Raw genomic sequence first — 18,399 nt, forward strand, 5'->3', positions numbered from 1 at the left:
GTCTTTTTCTCACCCATCTACCTAAAAAAACTAACTTTTTGAATATTAGTTGAAGATTACAAAACTAAGGAGTGACATGTTAAGATTTCAAATTTGAAAGTTGGTGGAGTATAGGAGCTGAAAAGAATAATATTAACATTTACATTCGGGTATCTAAAAAATACATATTTTACACTCTAAAATTCTACTTTAATTATCTATTTTACCAACGCATTTAACAATACTCTCAACTTCTCATTTCTTATTTTTACATATAACCCAATAAAATAATATAAATTACTCTTCTCTCTCTTCCCTTTCTTCCTCTCTCTCTGTCTCTCTCCATTGCCAAGTGACCAACCAACCACCACCACTGAACCATCAAACTAGTCATCCAAATTGCAAATCAATTCAAACCCAATGCAACTACTGAAACAATACCGACCGCCAAAAAAGCACCAACGAAACTCTAAAACCAACCCTAGATAATTATACATTATTATTACAATTTTTTTAATTTTTAGAGAGAACAAATTACGTTCAACAAATTTTAGAGAACAAATTATATATTATTATATTTCAATTACAAAATAATTATTTATTCTCATGCATATTAAAACCAACGGCACTTTACCACTAAATTACATATGCCAGTATTGTTTTTCATTGAAAATCTTTTCTTTCACAATATCATAATTACAAAATGCTTAATTAGGAAATATCAACATATAATTTATAGCATTTGAGAAAGAAACTAAAAAGTCAAAAATTGATTTCATCAATTCACTTAAAGAGCATTTATTAAATTTTTTAATGTTTTTTATCAAAATAATCCAACAAAAATAAATAGTGTTAGAGTTGTTGTATGATTGTGTGGGATGATTGAGCAAAAGCATAAAAGAGAGAGTTTCTAATGAGAAAACCCTTAACTGTTGCATACTTGTGTTATAAAGAACCCAAAGTTTATATACTTTGAGAATATTTTATTAAAACTAGACTAACCAAACTAATTTAAGATCTCGTCCCAAAAAAAAAAAAAAAAAAAACTTAATTTAAGATCAAGTTGCTTGTTCTACAAGTAAGCGACCTCCATAGAGTTTCCAGCGTAACCAAGGCCGATTACTTCTCTCTCTGAAACCTAAATTTGGAGCGCACACAAACTCTGTGCAGCGTAGTTTCCATGGAGTTCAATTACAGAGCAATGGACAAAAGAGCCTCCACTCACATCCCTTCTTCCTCTTCAACCACTCAGCCTCGTCGGCCTCTTCCATTCAATGCCAACAATGCCCTATTAACCGCAAACATGGCTTTAAACAACAACAACGACATAGCATTGGCTCGGCAGCGCCTCCAGTTGGAAGAACAGGAGATGAGGAGAGCAGAGATGATAATGATGATAGATCAGGGAGAGAGGCAGAGACTGATAAAGATGATGAACGATCTGAGAGAGAGGCAGAGAAAGATGACAATGATGATGGAGCAGAGAGAGAAGGAGATATCTTATATAAAACAACTCCAGAACTCATCGGAAGTTGGCTTTTTTGACAAGTTCTACAACTGCATGGGCATGGCCAAGAACAAGTTCCTCCCTTCCTTGACGGTGAATCAGCAGCAGCAGCAACACCGCAGCCCTACCATGCTCTCGGGTAATGTGGCGGCGCTTCAGATACGGACTACTCGGCCCGTTATTCAGCCTTTGTCTGATAATATAAAGGAATCAGTTGTAGAGGATAAGGTGAGTGAATGTCTCAACTTCTATGTTGTTATTATCAATTACTTTATGCTTTCACAACTATTATGCCACTTTTAAACAACTTAATAAATCTGTTTATTTTTTATTTTTGTAATTGTTTAAGTGTACTGTTTTGTCATACTCGGTAGTTAATAACTTATATTATAATAAAGCATCTGTCTTTATTAGGGCTTAGGAGTTGTATGCTATAATATTATTTTTAATAATTTGATAGTTATATGAGAGGGGGGATTTGAACCCCGGATGGCTCTCTTAGAAACACCTAGAGAGATGGTGTGTACTGTGATCCATCAGTTTTGTGAAGCTTAGGAGTAATTGTTCATTATTTAGGAAGAAATGCTTACTCTTCTCACAAATTAATCATGGACTTATCATTCATGTGAAAGGAGCTAGGAAGCTTTGCTGGCAAAATATTGAATATTTTTTTGAAGCTGAGGATGATGGTTAGGAAAGCTAGAGTATTGATTGCCACATATGGGAAAGTTGGAGATTAATGTTGGATGGAATTTGCTATCACATATGGGAACATGATGAAGCATGTGCTACTTAGTCAACACTACAACTGAAAATATATCAGATTAAAATTTTAAAATTTAGTCTCTTTTTGAAAAGTAAAAGAAAGAAGATTTTTTCTATATATCTCATATATTTTTAGAAGTGGTATTGGCTAAAAGGGTTTCAGGATGTTTCCAGGTGGTCCTTAGTTTTAAAGAATATGCGGAGATCATTGATGAGGTTTTGGTTTATAATGTTGCTCATCTCTGTTCTTGAATGATTTATAAGCCTTAGTAATCAAGCAAGGCAAGACCATGAAGCTATATAAGGATAAGTCCTCTTAGTTGGAGAAAGCTAAGATTACCAAATTCATCAATAATCCTTTGATTCTTTTCTTTCATAGAGATCTTAATATTGTTTTCTAAATTGCCTCATTCTGTTTACTCTCTTGCTATGGATGCCAAGAGAGAACGTTATCTTTGGCTGACAGTGAAAGCACCCTTGAAACTGAAATTGGGAAATTTTCCTAAAAAATTGAGTATGTCCATATTGAAATTTTTACTTGCGTTGATTTTGTTATGGATCATGCAAACTTGATAGTCTAATTTTAACAATTTGCTGCCATGTTCAAAAAATGGAAGGTTATGCAGACAAAGTGTGTTGACTTTGATGTTTCTGAAAAGAGGAAAGCTGAAACACCAGTGGTTGCAGATGGTAATGACCCTAATGAGGCCACTTCACTAAATACTGATAAGAAAAGACGAATTGAATGGAGCTGCTCTCTGTGTCAAGTAATAAACACAAGCAAACAAAACCTGGACCGACACCTGAAAGGGAAGAAACACAAGGACAGGGTGGAATTGTCAAATGCTAGTAAGTCATCATCACTAGAGGAGGAGAGTGACAATGATGAAGGGAAGGCCGAGGAGGCATTGTTAAATGCCAGTAAGACACCCGAAGACAGTAACAATGATGAATTCCCAGTAGATGGAAGTCACAAGCATCACAAATTCTGGTGCCAGATGTGTAGGGTTGGGACTACTACTGAAGCTTTGATGAAAGAACATTGCAATGGAAACGAACACATGAATTTACAGCGAAAATAAGGAGGGGCCATCATTGCCTTATCCACGATATCAGGGGATGTCCAAGAAGTTGAAGACACAGCTGCCAAAAACTGATTAATATGAATAAAAAGTTGGTAACTTAAATGTATTGATATGGGAGTTGTTTTGGAGATAAGGAGTTAGTCGTATGTGGAATCCCACATTAATAAGGAGATGGATTCCTTTATTATAAATTAGTGATATGTATTGAAAAAGAAATTGAGTTAGATATGTGCACAATAAGTATCTAGATAATTCATTAAAACATGTACTTTTTTTTTTTTTTTTTTTTCACCTCATCAAGATAATGTTCAATTATTAATCTTAAAACTCCAACTAAATCAAATTAAATGGACCTTATGAATTAGATTAACTTGTGTAATCAAATTCATGAGGCACTTTAACCTATAAGTAGACTCATTCAAAATCATTTGTAACATAACAACAGCAGCAAAAATAACACAATACCATAAAGCATTTGAACGCACAAAAATCGAGGTTCTTGGCAAAGAAAGGTGTTCTCCTTAAAGAGAGCGAGTGTCGCGCCTCACTCCAAACAAAAATTGTGTAATTTGTGGTATAATGGTGTATTTTCTCCCAAACAAATATTATCCTGTATTTTTAATTTAGTTTCTCTTGTACTATTTCTAATTTTTCTTGTATTTACCCCAACAGATAGGACTTCCTTGCATCTCACATGTGACTACTTTGCAAATACGCATCTTAATCATTCAATTTGCAAGCTTCTACATTTTCACGTAATTACTCTTTTAAAAAACTGCTTATCTGATGAGTTATATGTTTTTCCTCAGAAACGCTAGGATGAATGTACAAAGAATATTCATATGGTTGAAATTGATTTGTCTCTGTCATTAGGCAGAGCCAAGATTTTCTCAAGTGGATGCAATCTTTAACTAGAAAAATATTTAAATACGGGAATTTTATATTTTTTTATATGAAAAAAAAAATTTCTATTTCAAATCAAGAACTCATTACAATTGTTTTTGACAAGTTTTCCTTTAACCTTTGCTGGTAAACAGTAAGATCCTCTTTCCATAATCTTCCTTCTTCCGGCTTCTCTAACATTGCTCGCCATATCTGTGGCTTTTGCCGGTAGTTTTCCGATGGATGGGTTTAGAACTTGATTTGGGAGTAGCTGATACTAGTTATTTTGATTTTAGAACTTGCTGAAACGATGTAGATTAGGATTGGTGTTTTGTGTTTCAACATTGGGCAAAACGGTACCGTTTGGATTGTGCCAAGTTTGCGCTTGGTCTCCACTAAAATAGTACGGTTTGGGATTGATTTGACAAAAATAAAATATATCAGTATACACATGTGTCATTTAAAAGCAAAAATTAACTATGGAAGATGAATTGTTAACGAAACCAAACTTTAGAATATAAAATCAAATTTCTCAAATGTTGATACAACTGAAAACTTTAAAAGTGTAATTTATTTACCATATTCTAAACTATTTCCCTAGTCAACTTCAACTTGATGTCACTTTAAATAATTTTGTTAAGTATTGAGGTTACTAGTTTCTTGGATAAGTGGTGTTTACTCTGATGTCAGTTTTCTTTTGAAAATTTTTTATTCATAACTTATTGAAATCTAATAATTTAATTAATTTATTAGCAAAAACCCAAATGAGTTTAATTAATTTAGTAAATATAATAATTAATTTACTAGTGTCTTAACACTTTATTAGCAAAAGCCCAAACGAGTAAAGCCAAAGTCAAACGGTCAAACCCACCACATTTATTTCTTATCTTTTTCTTTCTTTCTTTTCTTCAGGTGTTATTGTTTCGTGCCGATACACTCATTTCGCCCAGCATGCCGAAATTTCGGCCGGAACCAAATCTTCCCTCCATCTACCTTCCTATCTGAAAGGTTTTTGAAAGTGAATCATGTGAAGGGTGTGTGTCAAAGGTCAAAGATTACAAAACTGAACAGTGACGTGTTAAAGATATCAAAGTTGAGACTAGGAATATTACTACTATTAGGAAAAGGAGTCTAGCTTTGTATCTGTCTCAAACAAAGAAACCAGAACAGACTCCCAAATCGAATCAGAGATGGACGTCAATAAATCTCTCTCTACTCACAATAAATACTATAGAATCATAGAAGTAGTAACGTATACTAACACACAAAACTTAAATTTTCACTTCAAAACTTTCTCCGAGGCAGAGCCAAAAAAGGAAAAAAAAGAAAAGAAAAAAAGCACACACTTGTTTATTGTTTCAGCATATATCAGTCAAAAACTTTGGGTTGTGTAGTGTAGATGGAGTTCAGGTACAGAGCAATCGATGAAAGAGCCCCCAATACTCAGATTCCTCCTTCTTCTTCTTCTTCTTCAACCACTCTGCCTCTGCCTCTGTCTCGTCCTTTGCAGCACCTTACTGCTATCAATGGCAGTGTAAATGATACCCTAATGACCCAAAACGCTCTGTCTCTGACTCTGAACAATGGCAACGACATAGCTTTGGCTCGGCGGCGTCTCGAGCTCAAAGCAGAGGTGGAGAGACAGATGATGGTAGAGATGGAACAGAGCAAGATGTCTTTGCTGAGTCAACACCAGTATTCTTCGTCACCATTTGGATTTTCCCAAGATTTTTACATCAACTACATGGGCATGAATCCCTTCTTGATGATGAATCATCAGCAGCAGCAGCTTCAGCTGCAGCAGCAACACCACCGCAGCAGCCCTGCCGAGGTCTTTGGTAATGTGGCGGCGATTCAGCAGCTGACGACTCCGCCCGTTACTCAGTCTTTGTCTGAGGATTTAAAGGAACCAGTAGTGGAGGACACGGTAAGTGTTTCAACTTTCATGTTGTTGCTTTCAATTACTTGCTCTGTTTTCTTGTTAATAAATTTGTTTTTTAATAATGGTTTTGGGATCTTGCTTTGTCAGTATTATAAAGGGTCTGTCTTTGTTATGACTTTGGAGTTTTATATTGATACTATTGATATTATATGTAACACGTGCCTGATTGGGTGAAGTTTACGAAGGAGCATTGCTTCCAGAGTATTGAATATTTTTTTGAAGCTTAGGACGATGATCAGGAAATTATGTAGTAAATTAATGATTTTTTGTTTTACTTAAAAGCTTGATTTGGGATGCAAGGGTGCTTTTGCTTTCATTGAAGAAATGCTCTTCTTTACTGGCAATCAAAGCTTGGGGTAATAAAGGAATGTAAGAGTTAGAGATTAATGTTGGATGGAATTTGTTAGCATATATGGTGAACATAATGAAGCATATATTACTTAGCCAATTTTACTATTTTTTTTTTAAAAAAAAAATCTAAAGAAAAAGGAACTTTTGTAAATTAAATCAGAGATATATTCAGAAGTAATCTCATACATTTTTGGGTAAAAGGGTTCATCATTATGTTTCCAGGTAGTCCTTAGTTTTGAAAGATATTTGGAGATCAGCACTGAGGTTTTGGTTTGTAATGTTGTCTCTTCTATGTTCTTGAATGATTGTTAGGCCTTGCAATTGCCCTAGAAAAAAGCCATGTTAATCAATAGAAAGCATGTATGGCTATATAATAGAGTTTAAATATAACAGTATTCTTATACCTCACCCAAAAAAAAAAAAAAAAATCTCCCGCTTTTTCCCTTGAATTCAGTTTGTTGTACCTCACAGTTTCATGTGACAGTCTTTTTCAATCAAATAGAAGTTTCACGATATGAGAGCCATGACTAAAAAGAAGTTCAAGCACTGTATCATTCAGTATATGCTAGTTTTGTGAATTTGACTTTAAAGTTTAAACCCTTTTTTTGATATAACAAAAATAAATAAATAACGCATAATCTTGCCAGAGACCAGTGGCAATATTGGTGGTTTATCATGCTAAAATTGTCATTAATATTTTATGTTTCTGTAAGTTTTTGCTTTTTGGTTGTGGCAATATGTAATTTTTATTGCCAAGGGTTCAAGTTAGTCATACAAAAGTAGAAGAATTAGTGATATGAAAATTTCCACTGTTGCTTATTCTCTCTGATAGTTGTATATTATTTTTGGTGTGGTTGGTTAAAAGGTCAATCCGATAGTGTTGGTTTGTCAAATTGAAATTGTCTTTAGTATCTTATTTTTGTGCTAGTTTTTCATATGAAAAATAAGTCAGTTTTGCTTGTCATGTTCAAAATTCTTGCATGAAAATAATTGCCAATGATCATTTTGGTGTAGTAAATCACCCTTATTATCTTCTCTTTTTTATATGTTGTCTACTTCAAAATAGATTTTATTGCAATGCTCTTTTTGGACATATAATTAGGGTCAGTTAGGCTTATGAGCTATTGATTTTAGTTTATTTGTTATTAGAGCTCAAACTTGATAATTTTGTCTTATGGGTAAGCCATATTGTGGTCCTAGCCAACCTCTTGATGAGGTTTGGGTTCTTAGGAACTCTCCTGTGCTGCAACCACCTCCTCCACTCAACACTGCTGCCGCCGCTACCACCACCACAACTACCACTCCCTCCCTCACTCCTCCCGCTTGTCGTTTTAGTTGTCTAAAATGCTCAAGGTAGCATATGATATTGACAATAAACTCATAGCTTGTTGTCTATGGGTTGGCCTATACCTTTTCTCCCTTCTATTTTATAATGATATTACCTGTGATCAGGTGCTTACAAAAAGAAAATGAAGAGCTTCCTACCAAATCAAGTGAAAGTTCATACTTCTTTAGCTTGACATTTTTATTGGATTTAGTTCCTAGGCTTGAGATTCACTTGCCAGGATTTTATTATGGATTGGGTAGCCTTCATATGGTTGTTCTGTTTACTTGCTGTGGTGGAAAATATGGGTAAAACTTGATTAAATAAATGCTGTGTAGGTGTCTATCTTATGTTTGTGTGTTTTAGCCCTCTAAATTCTACAATCAACATTCTAAACCTATTTCAAGATTAATTTATAGTTTTTCTTATGGTCAAAATTAATTGCTTAATGAGAACTATCTACTCTAAACTAGGGAGCATTTTATGCGTGCTCCCTAAACTACAACAGTTCTACAATGTCCTAATTTTAGATTTAGTTGCCTACTAATCTCTGATCATTTGGACAGTGGATTGACATTGTGAATTAATGTAAAATTAGGAGGGTGTTGATTAAATAGTAGGGTGATAGCTGCAATTGATCCTTTTTATTTTCCACTTAATATTGCATTAAGGAATATGTCCATAATGGAATTTCTACTTATGTTGAATTTGTAATGGATCATGTAACTTGATAGTCTAATTTTAGCAATTTCATGCCATGTCAACAAAATGACAGGTTATGCAGACAAAGAATGTCAACTTTGTGGAAAAGAGGAAAGCTGAAACACCAGTGGTGGCAGATGGTAATGACTCTAATGAGGCCCCTTCACATAGTGCTGTTAAGAAAAGTCGAATCGAATGGAGCTGCGATCTCTGTCAAGTAATAACCACAAGCCAACAAACCCTGGAGGATCACCTGAAAGGGAAGAAACACAAGAACAAGGTGGCATCATTGAATGCTAATAAGTTACCAAAGGATGAGAGTACTAATGATGATGAAGGTAAGAAACACAAGAACAAGGTGGCATCATTGAATGCTAATAAGAGACCAGAGGATGAGAGTGCTAATGATGATGAAGTTAAGAAAAGCAAATTCTGGTGCCAAGTGTGCAGGTTAAGGACTAACAGTGAAGCTATGCTGAAAAGTCATTGCATTGGGAAGAAACACCAGGCCAAGGAGGCATTGTTAAATGCCAGTAAGACAATAGAGGAGAGTAATGGTGATGAAGAGAAGAAACACGAGGACAAGTTGGCATTAGTAAATGGTGGCAAGATACTAGAGGAGGAGGAGAGTAACAATGAAGGGAAGGCCAATTTGGCATTGTTAAGTCCAAGCAAGACTTCAGATGAGAGTGACGATGAAAGCCAGAAGCATCACTTCTGGTGCCAAATGTGCAAGGTCGGCACTACCAGTGAAGCATTGATGACAGAACATCGTCATGGGAATGAACATATGAACTTGCTGCGAAAAAAAAGAGGGGCTATCATTGTCATATCCATGATGCCAGAGGATGTCCAAGAAGTTCAAAAAACAGCTGCCAAAAACTTATTCAAATAGAGAACATACTGGATTATCAAAAAAAAAAAAAAAATAGAGAACGTACTCATGAAAATACAGAAGTGGGAGATGAACACAGATTGCAGAAGATTCTATTTCTTTTAGTTAGCCTTTTTTTTTTTTTTTTTTTTTCAATGAAAATATAACTTGCATTTCTTTATTTTTCACATTTGTCCTTGGTCGTTGGAAGGTGGGTTAGTGTTGGGCAGGGGAATAGAAACCTCTATGTATATTTTTATCTTCTGCAATCCTAAAGCTCATATTTATGCCTTTTTTGTTGGGCGGGCAGTCATATTTTTTGGTTAAAAACTACTGAAGTATTAGCAAAACTAAATTGAGAATATATAGTGTTAGCTAGGCCTGGGGAACACAAACCTTATGCATATTTTTATCTTGTATTTAAATTAGGTATTATTGTGTTCAGTTTGAATTACACCTACATTAAAAAGAAAGTTATTGGTCTTGACATGATAGTAAATAACAATCATCTTAGAGGCAGAAATTATAGATTCAAATTCTATTATGTTTGTATTGACACTTTTATTATATATATATACACATATATTTATTTATTTATTTTAGAATCCATTAAGGACACATTTGGTATGTAGAAACAGTTTCATGAATAAAATTGTAATCATTATTCAGATTTTTTTTATTATTATAGAGAATAGCTATTATCAAAAAAAGGAAGAATAACTATTCCTTATTAAAATTATCATAATAGCTGAAAAAACTAGTCGATTGCTACTACTTAAAATCTTTTGCCTATGTACAAATGTAAGATTAATTTCAATAAAAGTAAACAAATTAGTTAGAAAAACTATTGATAAGTAGAAGTTTAATTAATTTTATTATGTGTGAAATTTAATATAAAAACAAAAAAACAAAAACAAAAGCAAAAGCATTTTTTAATGTATTAATTTAAATTTCAAATATGTATTAACTTATTTTTTTTATCAAACATGTATTTTTTTTAATAAAAAAAAAATCAAGTTTGTTTTATGTATCATTATTTTATTCAAGTAAGAGAATTTATTAGTTATTAGAATTTAATATTTAAGAAGGTGTTTTCAAATAATTTTCTATTTTTAACATTTATGGAGATACCAATTTTAAACAAAAGACAATGATATAATTATCTAATATACATAATTGAATGTTCAAGGAGATCCACAGTGTGAGTTCCAGTTAGCTTAACTAGTAAAGTGTCTATTTATCTGATGGTTGAATAAGAGATCTAGAATTCAATTTTCGCCTACACCAAAAACCGATCTGTGAAATATAGCTTTAAGGTTCTAATTTTGTGATATCATCAAACAGATGCATAAGAGTAGTTATTCATTATAACTTCTTGTATTCATTATAGTATTTATTTTCATTCCCAAAAAATCTTATATTAGTGTCAAGCTTTTCTCAAGTATTATTTACACTCAAGCAGAAGAATTCTCCTCTCATCTTACCTTCTCTATCATTATCTACAACAAAATCTAGTTTTTATTATAGATCTTTGTAACCATTAATACCAAGATCTTGTAAAGCAACACTATATAGTATGCTTTTTTTGTGTGTAAATATAACAACTTATAATTCCAATATTTACATTTTTTTAAATTATATTTTGATCATGTATTTGCCTATATTCGACTTGTAAGGACTCGATTTGTAACGACCCAAAACGATACTAGGTTCGCACGTAAATAGGCCCAAACAATATCATTTGTAGAGAGTGGGTTTGAAAGGCTAGGCCTTGGCCACCGGACGGTGGTTTTTTGTGGTGTTCATACAGAATTAAATCGTGTTCGCTCGAGGAGTCTTTCTCCTGGAGGCGGGCTGGGAGGCTTTGGTTTTTGGCCATTTTTCCCCCGCCTCATCTCCCGGATTGCTTGTTCCTCTTTTTATATTAGCCTATATTCCTTATCCTTCGTCCACGTGTAGGATCGACTTTTCCAAGACTGATACTTGTCCCATCAGACCATACCCAGAGTGGTTGGGGGTGGTTGTAAGAGTTTAAGAGCATGGCTCTGTCAGGTGCAGAATACTTTATTGCAGTTTTGGCAGCCTTTTAATTGTGCTGTTTCCGCACTGTGGTCGCTCTTCCTTTTAGGGGCATTTATGGCATGCCGAGCAAGAGCTCGTCCTCGACCATTTCCTTAGGCCGTCCATGACTCTCATGATGCATCCCCGGCCCTGTGTCTCCTCGGTGCAGGCCTTGGGCCTTAACATGAAATAGGCTGGGGTCACAAACTCTCTGGCCCCACACGACTAAATTGAAAAAATCTATACCATATTTATAACTTATATAAGAGAATACAATTTTTTGGTATCCACGTTTTAAATGGGCAAAATATGAAATATCCTCACACATTAATCACAAAACCAACTTATGAGTTATAGTGCATATGTGTGGGTTCCAGTTACCTCAGCTGGTAAAGTCTCTGATGGTTGTATAAGAGATCTGGAGTTCAATCCTCGCCTACACCAAAAACTGATTGGTGTCTCGGTCCATCTCATTGTTATGTGTTATTTGTAATTTTGTATGTTTATTGTGTACCATTTTGTCGGTGATTAATTAATTTCATTTTGATTCTCAAATTAAATATATATAATAAAAAAATCATTTTAGTTGAATAAATATATTCAATGACCAATGACCAGTTAAGATTTTGGTCCATTGCTGGTAAGAGTAAAAGACAAAATTGAAAATAGAGTTGAAAATAAAATTAGTTCAAAACATGTTAATTTAATGTAAATAATACATAAATAAAAAGTTTTAAAAAATAATTAATCATCACAAAATAAATATAATGGTAATTTTATTATATTTTTTCATGTCTTTAATCTATATTAACAAAAATTATCACAATATATTTATCAATAGAATAACTTTAAAAAAGAAATCTAAATAAAGAAAAAAAATTGACAGCTTAAGAGTTAATTGAGAAAATAAATGAATGTAGAAGTATAAAAAATTTGACAACATACACAAAAATTTTCAAGAAATTTTATATGTACTTTGATTTATTTTAAGAGTTTTTGCAATACCTAATCTTTCATATTTCTACCCTAAGTCCATAGCTTTCATTTCTAATTATTAAAATAAATGTATGATAGAAAACTCCAAAAGATTGTTGCTGTAAAAACATAATTTTTTATAAAATAAATAAAAGAAAAAAGATACATTTCTTAACAATCAACCGGTCATTCATATTGCGAACCACTTTGTTTTGTTTGTGAGCCTATAGCTCACCATACACTTATGACTCTCCTAAGAGTATCTCCAACAGCAAATGTAAAACCAAAATTTTCTCTACAAGAAAGAGTGAAACCAAAAAATAGGTCTCCAATAGTTTCTCTAAATATCAAAAAAAAATTTGCGCATGAACAGTATAGCTCACCAAGTTTGATGGGCTATTGTTCATTAGCAATTGAATTTTTTTATTAAAAAATTCTAGCAGGTAGTTTTATATCAATTCTTTCTTTTTCTTGTTGGTTAAAAAAAAGATGAAGAAATAATATTTAAATGAGATAGAGAAAGGATAGAAAATCTATTGAAAAGTGTATTTGAAAAAGTAAGTAAGTAAAAGATAAATGTAATTGTTTACTCTCCAAACAGTACAAAAATTTAAAGAATTTGCCAAAAATAGTCAAGAGAGTCTAGCTTCAATCCACAGGCAAGGTCTTGCAAATAATTAAGCCAAAAAAGTAAAAATCACTTTTCTTTTCTTTTTTTATTAATTTAAATGCATGTCATGCTTCATGAACATTTATGTCGGTTTAGCCAAAATTTTCGATCAATTAGAATAAGAATCTACTTTTTGTATTTTATCAAACAACCTTTCAAAACACTATACATCTAACTCTTTATTTCTCTCTCTCTTATTCAAATATTATTTTTCTTAGTTTTTTTTTTTTAATTTTTAAAATTATTAGTTTTTCTTTCTTCACACACAACAATCCACATCCAAATCTCTCTTCCTCCATTGTTTAAGAAACAACCTGATGATGCCGAAAATAGTATCACCAGTGAGTCACACGTTCCTCGTACGATCAAACGGCACCTGCACAACGAAAAGGAAGAACCTAGCAGAGAGTACCGGTGTGGTACCGGCCAAACACCCTCCGAAGGTCAAGTTAGAACTATTCTCACTGCTCTAGAGTGCTAGAGAGGGTAAATTATGCGTACCTTAGTTTGTGAGGATGCTTGGGCTTTTATACTAGTAGAAGGTTGACCTCTTTACCTTGGAGTAGAAGTCCTTTCCTTATAGGAGTCCTTTTGAGCGTATTTTACGGGATCTTTTCCTTATGGGGATCCTTTAAATATTATCTAGCGTGGAAAGCAAGTAAACTTGTGCCCGGTCCGTCAGCCTCAATTTTCCTCCGTCACCTTTGTTATACCGTCAGCATTTGAGTCGTCAACCACGAAGTCAGCTGATACTATGACCGTCAGCATAAGCACCGTCTGCTACGCCCAAAGAAAAAGTATTAAACCGTCGGCTTTATGTCCGTGTGGTTTAAGCTCTCCTTTTATCCTCATCAGTTGCCCCCTACTCTACATGTTCGACGAATAAGACCGTCAGCATGTGGAGTTAGAAGATGACTAGGGAAAAATCAAATATGAACGACTCCTCGATCTTCGAGCTATTAAATGCAAGGTCACGTGGCATTCATTCGTTGGCCTCGTTTCTGGGCGCGGGCGTCGCCTCGTCTTCCGTGCGTTTTCTCTCTTGTATAAATACCACGCCCCTTCACTCATTTCATCATTTCAACCTCGCTGGTTTTTCAAGAGAGAATCCGTCACCCTTACTTCCAATTTGATCCGTCAGCTGTTATCAACACCGTCACTTTCAAGGTCGTTCCATCCATTCAAGATCTGCTTCACCTGTAAGTTCTTCTTTCCTTCTCTTCGCTTTTTTCTCCCTTTTTTATTTTTTCCTGAAAAAACAAAGTCAGTCTAGGAACTTAGAGCATATCCGTCACTTGTAGGTAGTCAGATGTCGAGTGACGCGTCGAGTGATCAGTCGTCAGTCCGCGATGGAGCGGGCTACGACGAATTCTTTGGCTCAGGTCAAGAGTCCGACGGCTTTTCTGAATCGTCAGGAAAGGAAACGTCAGCCCAGTCCCTTAGTATTGATGTAGAAGGCCAAGTTGAGGAAGTTAGGGATAAAGTGTTAAGTGAGGTTGAGGTCGAGAGGAGAGACGAGGAAATTTGTGTTGACGGGAACGGGGATGAAGGCGACGAGGAGTCGGATAGTGACGGGAGTAGGGACGAGGGTAACGAGGTTAGTAGTGACGGAAATGAGGATGAAGGTGACGACGAGTCCTGTGATGGAACTTCAGGGAGTTCTGGAGGTAACCGTCCCTTCATCCTCCCGGAGGAGTGGGCCGTCAATAAATTCCTTCCAAAGATGAGCAACAGAGTTTTTAACGAGTTGCGTACCCGTTTCCAAATCCCAGACCACATTCCTATCCGTCTCCCTAGAAAAAATGAGAAGTGTTATACAGGGAGGACTGCTGATGTGGGGATGTACGATGCCATGTTCGCTGCTGGCCTTAGATTACCACTGACGGCTTTACACCGTCTAGCGGATTTCTTGGGATTGTCCGTCAGCCAAATTGCTCCGAATGCCTGGAGGATTTTTATTGGTGCTGAGATCCTTTGGGGTCGCTTGAGTGGGGGGAACCGTCAGCTTTCGCTAGACGAGTTCTTTTATTGCTACAGACCCCAGCATAAAGTATCTGCCAAGGGGACTTACCATTTTGCTCCACGTGAGAAGAGCTTAAGATTAGTGTTTGATATGCCAGACTCCAATAGAAATTGGAAGAATAGATTTTTCTTTGTTAAAGGGACGGATTGGGTGTGCCGTCCAGGTGAGTGGGATACACTGCCTGGCGGTTATTTTGATAACACTTGGGCCTATATTAGGGAGTCAGGTTGCCCCCTTGTCTTTCTTCTTACCGTCTCTTTTCATTTATCAGGGAGTTTTCTTGAGTCCGTCTCCTTTAACACCGTCTATTCCCTTTTATTTCAGCTAGTGCTCGCCCGGAGATATCTGACGAACAAAGGGAATTTATCCGTCGGATACTTGGCATATCGCTTGAGCAACGGAAGTGTAGGGACTTGATCACCCTAGACACCCTCCATTTGTATTGTGGGGGTCCAGAGCCGACGGTTGAAGCTCGGAAGTTGGAAGAATTTTCTCGTAAACGTAAGTCGAAGCCTTACATGACCCGTCGGTTTATTTCTTTCGTCGGCTATTACTGATCCGTCAATTTATTTTGTGTAGAGATGGAAGCTGCGAAGCAAAGGGTGAGGGCCGCTGCTGCCCGTAAGAAGGAGGAGGAGAAAGCTAAGGGAAAAGAAGGAGCGTCAACCCCTCATTCCTCTTTGAAGAGTTCAGTTAAGAGGAAGGCTGACGGAAAGGACGATCCTCCTTCTAAGAAGGTAGCTGTCAGTGCAGGGGATGTGCCTTCCACGAAGTCGCCTCCCAAGTCTGGTCACGGTGCTGGGAAAGGAGTGATGACCTCTTCTGGTCCCGTCATTGAGGGACCCCGTTGCTTGCTGACCCACAAGGATTATGCTGTTGAGGGGGTAGAATCCCTCATAAAACAGACGGATCTTGACCCTTGTGCTCAGCTAGGGACGGAAGACCTGGGGGCGTCAGCTTTCTTTGACATAGCACGGGTATGCTTTTTACTTTGATTAATTTAATGTTTGCCTTGCTTTATGGCTGACGGTTGTACTTCCTTCAGGCCTTGGTTCGTGTAAAAGCACTTCAAGACCGGTGCGTGGCCAAAGAAGGCGTCGTTTCTCGGGTTAGGAGGCATAACGCCAATCTGATGGATCAGCAAGCGCAATATAAGGAGGCCGTCCGTCTCTTAAACTCAGAGCTGAAGGATGTAAAGGAGAAGTTGGGAGAGGCTGAGGGTCAGCAGAAGAAGCTTGAGGAGGAGGTTTCATCCTTACGTGCACAAGTAGAGACGGCTGGGACTGATGCGGTCCAAAAATTCAAGACAACCCAGTCATTTATTGACTCCTGCGCTGATTATTACGGCACAGGTTTCGACGATTGTCTGAGGCAGGTAGCGTCAGCTTATCCAGAGTTGGATCTATCCGGAATTACCATGGACGCCTCCGTGCCGATGACTCCTGCTCGTGAAACTGTTGCTGACAAAGGTGACGGACCTATTAGTTTGGACTCTTTGCTTAATGATGCCGGAGTTATTTTGGCTCAGCCAGCCGTCACTATTCCTGCCGAGTCTTCAGATGCGGCACAAATTGCCAAGGATAAAGCTGACGGGGTCTCCAAGGATGTTCCTGCCATTTAACCATAGCTTTTCTATTGTAATTTTTGAACAATGTTTTTAAATGTCCTTTTGTTTATTGGGCTTTTTACCTGTAACTCTATTTGCCCCTTTTTATGGCACTTGGAATTCGTCGCTTTGAACATGTATACTGATTCTAATTTCTTATGGCCCCATTTATTTGATGAGATCGTTATTTTTTTGATTTTTTAGCCCCTTTTTATCATTTCTACGGGCTTGTTGGTTTGAGAACCACGTTTGTAAGTAGGGTCTTACTTTTTCGTTAGACCGTCATCTATTGGACCGTCTGCCTTATAGGTCCGTTAGTTTTAGGACCTGGTCCATATGATGATATTTTCATCTATTGGATCGTTGACTTTGTTGGACCGTCACTTTTTTAATTTTGGTTTTTCCGGACCGTTGTTTTCTTGGCCTTAGCCTTGACGTTTTTGACACCTTTATTAGTCCGTCAGTTTTTTAAGTCCTGGTCCATATGATGATATTTTCATCCACTAGACCGTCAGCTTTTTAAGCCTGGTGTATCTAACACCTTCATTAGTCCTTAGTTTTTTAGGACTTCGTCCATTTGATGATCGCTTCATCTTTTGGACCGTCGGCTTATTAGATTTCCCGGACCGTTGGCCTTAGACTTGATTTCTCTGACATCTTTTTTGGCCCGTCAGCTTTTTAAGCTTTGGTGTATTTAACACCTTCATTAGTCCTTAGTTTTTTAGGACTTCGTCCATTTGATGATTGTTTCATCTTTTGGACCGTCGGTTTTTTAGATTTCCCGGACCGTTGGCCTTAGCCTTGATGTCTCTGACATCTTTTTTGGTTCGTCAGCTTTTTAAGCTTTGGTGTATTTAACACCTTCATTAGTCCTTAGTTTTTTAGGACTTCGTCCATACGATGATTGTTTCATCTTTTGGACCGTCGGCCTTAGCCTTGATGTCTTTGACGTCTTTTTGGTCCGTATGTTATGGACTTAGCGGTTTTGGCCGCGAACCTAGTAGACCGTAGAAGAAATACACTTCAGTAATTTCTGAAAAACTCCTCTTATTGTCATGCATTCAAATGAAAGTAATTAAAACCAAATCCTGCCCCTTGGGCTAAAAAGAAGAATTGTTGCAAAAGATTAAAGTAAATGATAGTTATGAGGAGTGAGACTAAAGTCTTGCTGGAATGTAAAATAAAAAATTGAACTTTGTGCTGTCGCTCCTACTGGTAGTATCTTCGTAGGTGCTCGGTGTTCCACGGGTGCGGCAGTTTCTTTCCTTCCAATGTCTCTAGATGGTATGTGCCTTTCCTTAGCCACGACGTAACTCTGTAGGGTCCTTCCCAATTGGGGCCGAGTTTCCCTTGGGTAGGGTCCCTAGCGGCGCCCATGACCTTTCTAAGAACAAGGTCTCCAACCTGGAAGTCCCTGTGTCGAACCCGAGAGTTGTAGTGTTTAGCCATACGGTCCTGGTATCGAGCGAGCCTTTGTTCTGCTATTGCCCTGATTTCGTCTATTAGGTCCAGCTGTAGTCGCATGGCCTCATCATTTTTGTTTTCGTCGTGGTTGTGCACCCTGTAGCTTGTGAGCCCAACTTCTGCTGGAATGACCGCTTCATTTCCATATGTCAGTCGGAATGGTGTTTCTCCTGTGGGTGTCCTTGCTGT

The 18,399-nt window shown here is 36.6% G+C and overlaps 3 protein-coding genes across 3 annotated transcripts; all 3 read left to right on the plus strand.

The window, feature by feature from the left end:
- The first annotated feature begins 537 nt into the window (after positions 1-537).
- Positions 538-3,529, plus strand: LOC115974835. The gene is made up of 2 exons (XM_031095367.1): positions 538-1,714; positions 2,869-3,529. The coding sequence occupies exons 1-2, from the start codon at positions 1,160-1,162 to the stop codon at positions 3,331-3,333; spliced, it is 1,020 nt and encodes a 339-aa protein (XP_030951227.1). The 5' UTR covers positions 538-1,159; the 3' UTR covers positions 3,334-3,529.
- Positions 3,530-5,479: 1,950 nt separating this feature from the next.
- Positions 5,480-9,536, plus strand: LOC115956935. The gene is made up of 2 exons (XM_031075198.1): positions 5,480-6,145; positions 8,611-9,536. The coding sequence occupies exons 1-2, from the start codon at positions 5,618-5,620 to the stop codon at positions 9,430-9,432; spliced, it is 1,350 nt and encodes a 449-aa protein (XP_030931058.1). The 5' UTR covers positions 5,480-5,617; the 3' UTR covers positions 9,433-9,536.
- A 4,006-nt stretch (positions 9,537-13,542) lies between these two features.
- LOC115975414 lies at positions 13,543-17,223 on the plus strand. The gene is made up of 4 exons (XM_031096178.1): positions 13,543-13,560; positions 15,465-15,641; positions 15,720-16,117; positions 16,186-17,223. Exons 3-4 carry the CDS (start codon positions 15,722-15,724, stop codon positions 16,759-16,761), a joined length of 972 nt encoding a protein of 323 aa, XP_030952038.1. The 5' UTR covers positions 13,543-13,560; positions 15,465-15,641; positions 15,720-15,721; the 3' UTR covers positions 16,762-17,223.
- Positions 17,224-18,399: the final 1,176 nt, after the last annotated feature.

Source organism: Quercus lobata, chromosome 2 (assembly GCF_001633185.2).
Source record: "Quercus lobata isolate SW786 chromosome 2, ValleyOak3.0 Primary Assembly, whole genome shotgun sequence".
NCBI lineage: Eukaryota > Viridiplantae > Streptophyta > Magnoliopsida > Fagales > Fagaceae > Quercus > Quercus lobata.